Source organism: Saccostrea echinata, unplaced genomic scaffold, assembly GCF_033153115.1.
Source record: "Saccostrea echinata isolate AGI-Se365-2 ecotype Australia unplaced genomic scaffold, CSIRO_AGI_Sech_v1 ptg000060l, whole genome shotgun sequence".
Taxonomy (NCBI): Eukaryota; Metazoa; Mollusca; class Bivalvia; order Ostreida; family Ostreidae; genus Saccostrea; species Saccostrea echinata.
This window is the reverse complement of record NW_026889809.1, coordinates 870,043-876,042: the sequence shown is the minus strand read 5'-3', so window position 1 is coordinate 876,042 and position 6,000 is coordinate 870,043. Positions and strand designations below refer to the sequence as shown.

At 36.2% G+C, this 6,000-nt stretch overlaps 1 protein-coding gene across 1 annotated transcript; it reads right to left on the bottom strand.

Moving 5' to 3' along the window:
* Window positions 1-1,699: 1,699 nt before the first annotated feature.
* On the bottom strand, window positions 1,700-3,569 carry LOC133175033 (uncharacterized). Its single transcript, XM_061310121.1, has 2 exons — window positions 2,533-3,569; window positions 1,700-2,310 (listed from the first exon to the last, which is right to left on the bottom strand). Exons 1-2 carry the CDS (start codon window positions 3,478-3,480, stop codon window positions 1,894-1,896), a joined length of 1,365 nt encoding a protein of 454 aa, XP_061166105.1. The 5' UTR covers window positions 3,481-3,569; the 3' UTR covers window positions 1,700-1,893.
* Between the last annotated feature and the right edge of the window lie 2,431 nt (window positions 3,570-6,000).

Below are 6,000 nucleotides of genomic sequence, written 5' to 3'. Positions count from 1 at the left end.
TAGGTTGGAGAGCTGCAATCCGACGTTCTTTCTCATGAACACACACATAAAATGTGCGAATTAAAAAATACTGGCGAGAAGGAGAGAATATCCATGCGACAAAAACTATATTTTTTATTGGTGTAATTAAAAATCATGCTTGAAAATTTGGGACATAACAATTATTGACGTTTTGATTGGCCATGATACAAGCAAGTTATTGAATATTTATTATGGTGTATCCTGATTTATTTGGACGAAGAGACTCGTGCTTCGCACTCGTCACCGCCCTTCGTCCAATAAATCAGGATACACCATACAATAACTATTACTTCCTACTGATGATGTAACGTTTCTGAAATATTTGTTTAAATTCAAAATAAAAAAAAAATATTTCTGTAAAAGTTCTTGTGGTTTTTATTTTATAGGTTTTAATTTTAAATTGGATATGTTCGGAGGTTAGTATTACTGATTGTAAATCCCCACCCCTTGTGTCATGTCCTGCAATTATGGCCTGTGTGAAATTTTTTTTAATTAAAATGAAAGCTGCCGAACTGAGTATAGATTAAAGATTGCTCAAATTAAATCATATTTTCCCTGAAACTAAGATGGGGGTCAAATTGCATATAAGGGTAAATGTTTATTTACAACTTTAAAATCTTTTAAAGAAGAACGGGACAATAATTTGTTAAATCATTGCGAGAGCATCCTTGTATAATATGAACTACAATTTGTTCAATGATGACCCGAGGCGACTGTAATGTAGGCCACGAGAGGTGAAAGCAGTTCCGCAAAAAAAAAAAAAAAAAAAAAAAAAAAAAAACTTTAGGAAATTAACACATACAATCCTCATATATTTACTTAAAAATTGAAATAAAAATATGCATTTTTTTACACTTATAAGGATTAACAATGACCTCAATATGGGATTCACTTATGTAAGAAAAAAATGTATGACTCCTGAACACTGTAGTCCATGGGACTCTTGTCTTAGGTTTATCATAAGATTATGTAAATCAATTTATACACAGATTAGTTTTGCCATGCAGATCACACCTTAATCTTATAATTTATACGCGGGAAAAAATCACGCGTTTTCAATGATTTTTTTTTTTTTTTTTTGTATACAAACTTAAAAAAAAATTCAAACTGAATGAAACTTCTGCAAGCAGACGGTTTTGCGTATAATTACGCGAAAAGAAATAAAGTCCTCGCGAGTGAAATATGATTTACAGCACGTTAAGCTGTATCCTAAAAGAAATACGAACAGGTTAAAGGCATATTACACTTAGAAAAAAATAATAACAGCTAGATTTTTTGGTTATATTGTATACTCGTATACAAATTTTAACAAGAAATGTAACTTTCAGGGTTAGGGTTTAGCAAGATAAAAGGTTACGTTAGATAAAAGTCACTCCAAATCCTGAATTTAATTTACCAAATCAACTTTTTTTAATCACTGAGCTTCCCGGACAGTACAAAGGTACAGGATCATTAATATTTTCTGACTTTATTGTACTGTACTATCATCAAGACTGTCTTGAAGCCAAAATAAATTAAGTTCTCGCATACTATAATGAGAAATAATTCTAATTACAGAAAATAAGCGAAAATTTATAATCATAATGTTGTCTAGTCCCCCCCCCCCCCAAAAAAAAAAAAATCGAAAAATAAATTTGATCCGATTTAGATTTCAGCCAAAGATTCTAACAAAGTAACCACGTTTATATAAATCTGACAGCAGTCAAAATAAATATGATTTGATTTAGAAGCCAGAGATGGTTACAAATCAATCATATTTGACATCAGTCAATGACCGATCCCTCTATCATCTATATGTTCGACAACAAACTGTCGGAATATAAACTAATTACATGCAGATTTCTTACAGAAGACAGAATTCTTTTACTACATTTATTCTTCCGTACTGGGTAGATCATTTGTTTGATATATTAAGTTGCAGGTTTGCTGTATAAACTGAACACACAGACTGGCTACACTAACATTGAGAACTTTACAGTGCCGGTCAAAGTTACATATAATAGACATGTGCGTTGTCCGAGGAAACACCACCCTGTGTTGGTGAATATCCCAGCTCTCCAACTCTTTGGCAAACATGGCCGCCTCCTGCTGAAGATGCCAGTCTTTCTCAGCTGTTATCACGAGAAAGTTCGGGAGATATGACGATATTTTATTCTGAAGATGGGTCATTGGACATGCAGACGACCAATCATCCGGGTTCTTGCCGAAGGTGGGGTGGAGATACAGAGGGCGCACCGCACGAGTGTTGAGCTTCTCCACGTGCAAAACCGCGGAAATCGCCACAACACCCTAGAAAAAGGAAATATATGAAATATAGACAGAGAGAAGGGGATTGCAAAGCTCATGAATGACATTTTAGCAGCAGAAACAAGTCATAATTGCACAAAGAATAAATAAAAGCAACATTTATTTTAAAAATACGTATGTTTTGAGTTTAATACTTAAAAAACCATTTTCAAACAAAGCTCATACATGTAGCCATTAAATTATTGAAGAAGTGGGAAATGGTACCTTGATACTCGAGGATGGGACACCTATGTCCTCCAGTGAAATCGGACGAAGAGCAAGAAGGGAACAAAGATGGCCACCTGCAGAATGCCCAATCAAGTATATAGAATTATAGTCATAGTAATTTGTGTATCTCCCTATTTCATAAATTTTCTTAATACACTTTGACAAAGCAACAATTTGGTCTTCATGTGTGTAATCTTTTGCTTTTAAGTTCATATATAGTAACGCTCCTTGAGCTACTATAAAGCTGGTCACCCATAAAGTCAGGAGGGGGTGTTCGGTTAGCAATGCTGCATACAGAAGATTCAGAAATGTCGCCCAGAGTGCTGCAAGACGGTGGGATTTCAGATAATGTTTAGATCGTTGCACTGATATCACGACAAGTGTGACAAGATTAACTAGGACAAGATGACCCAGAAATATGTCTGACACAGTTAAGCGACCCAATTCACGATGTCTGTAGATCAGATTAACAATACCTACAGGGGTCAAAAAATCTATCACAAATACCGATAAAAACAACACAAAAAATAATACTCCGAGAAATATCACAGTTCCTACGTAGGAAGTCGCAAGCTCCAACAGCAACCACGGAGTTTTCAGTTTAGTGAGGGGGTAAGAAATCACCGCACACGGAACACCCCTCCTTGCGAACTCTTTTCCTACATTCCCGTACAGACCAAAGCACCAGTAAATGAAAGCAGCCAATAGATTAATGTCCAGAAACACAAAATGTTTCCACGTGTCCTTGTCACCACGGCGCCACCCTCCGCCGTGAACAAACACCGCCACGGGTGGTGCAGAATTGTTCCCTAGATCCGCTCCATACTCAGGTAGGTAGAGGTCAAAGAGCGACTTGTGAGACGTTTTATCCGATGTCTCGTATGAAATGTCCTCAAAGATTTGATAATCATCAGTATTCTTTTTCTTTCTACAGTTGATCTTCATATCTGATTGTCATGCATGTATACATTCTGACAGGTAAACTGGATAAACTTTCTGTTTACACTGTGTGTGACCCGTGACTTAATGACGTGGTCGCGTTTATGTAAAAATGTACTTTAACCTGACAATCGTGGAATGGCTCTTTAAACTTACCAAACTTAGCACTCTAGAATTTAACTTTAAAGTAAATGATTTTGCTTTAAATCTACATTACAATATGAAGCAAAGAACAAAAATAATCGAGAGACATGTCATTAATTAATTTTCCGGACAATAAAATCGTTTGGTTTTTTTCCTTGGCAGCTATTAAATATAGCTAAAACATGATAAAATATACCTAGTACCCTAAAGCAGAAGACTGGTGTAAATGTCATTTAAACCGCGGTGTTCTCTTTTTTTCCTGAATTTCTCCAGCAAATTTGGTGATTTCAAACAAACAGGAGCCGGGAGTGGCTGCGTGACCCAGCCCCACAATGGTCAGTCCCGCCACCCTGTGAGTGACCATTATATCCTCCCCGGCCATTCCTACCACAATGTCCGTCAGGGTGCTGTGTCGGAAGCACGTGTATAATTGTCCATGAACTTTGACCTTCATTAGGGAATTATGGCGACCGTAGAAGGTACTTCTGACGCTGTTAAGGTCCTCTTTGGTCACATTAAACCCGCGACTGGACACGATCACGTGACCATGCTGGTCCACTATCGCCGCTTTTTCTACTTTCCCGTTTCTGGTGAGTCTGTATAGAAGGTCAGGCCACGAGTTCGACATGTTCAGAGCTGGAACCATCCAAAACAACCTCTGAAATATCTGCACCACACAGAGGTGTTCACTTACGTGAGCAGAAAATCCTGCAGTGTTTCAACTTGCGATTTGTTTCTATTCAATATTCTTTTCGCTTAAGAACCGTAATAAAGTCACGCAATGAGGCCTACTTATAGATAGAGTGCGATAAAAAGTTTCGACATCTGCAGATTTATCAATGAACAGAAAACCTCTGTTCTGGGGACGTCACGTAACACAGAGTCATCCCTGGGAGTAACCGCGCCATGTAAACCCCATGTAACAGAGAGTCAATCCTGGGTAACAGCGACAACTTCTGGTCACGCAATACACAAGTAACATTGGGTAACAGTGGTTCCCATCCCTGATGTCGATCCCACACGATTCGACACAGACCCGAGGCTTATACCGGGTGTCTGATAGTTATAACGTCCTCAGTTTATTAGGAGATAGACCAATTTTAATAAAACATGGGAACTTCTGGAGATGATAGATATTTGATACCCTGATAACATTGTTACTGTCGAGGGCCCCGTAAAAAGAATGTAATTTGACCTCGGGTTTTTAAACTTTATGTCTGTTTAATATAAATTCTTCTTCATTGCAAAATCTTCTCAGTTTCACTGCCTGCCATTATGGAGTTCGTATTTTATTGCTATACAGCCTTTAAATCGGAAAATTTATATACATGTAGATAAAAAAGTTTTCTATATATACATATAAAAACATAACCGATATATTTTTTCGTGTCTGGAAACAAATCATGTGTATTGGATGAAGATTGTAAACTATCATATACAGGTGATTGATGGGCGTTGTAACTTCTCACCTAGAGATACATACATGTATATATACAGTTCAGCTAATGAGAGAGAGAGAGAGAGCATTGAGTTGGTTTGGTTTGAACATATATTTTATTGTTTGGATGTTAAAACAAAAGGATCGGACACAAGTTCTTTTAAAACTTGGAACGTCCTTTCCTTATAACAATTAATTACTCAAAATAACGTTAAATAAATTAACTACACTGGAACCAAAGGTCGGTGTGGTTATCTACTTATATATACGATGGCCGATATCAGCCTGTCTGAAATAAAATTACATGGCCTATAATTTTGCCTTTTGTACATGTACATTTCTTACATGTACAAAAATTAAAAAGTTACAATTTCGCTAAAAGACAAAATGTACATGTATAATTCTTTAAAATTGTACATGTACAGACAAAAAAATCTATGGCGGTATATTAAAGAACTTCTTGAGTTCAGATCACACCTTCTAAACAGAGAATACGAGGAAACTGAGACTGACCCAATTATTAATGAATCCTTGGCTTTAAACAGAGTCTTAACGTTACATAAAACCAAGAAAACAAAGGAAATACCGAATGTTCCAATAACAAAGTATGACCCAAGAATCAAAGGTCTGAAATCCAAATTATCAAAATACTGGTCATTAGTTTTAAAAGATGAAACATGCAAATAAATCTTTCAAAAAAAAAACTAATGATTGCATATGCTATACATAAAAGTATTGTTGATTTGCTGACAAAAGCTATTTTGCCATATAGAAATTACGGTTTGATCCCTGATGAAGGCGGAACCGTAATATATATTTAATACATCATTACGATATCAAACCGCCGAAACACATTGCTGTCACATAACAATTAATACAGTCAATATAAAAAAAGAAATAAAAAAAGTCGCAGCACTGTGTCGGGTCCTCTAAATTTTGAATGG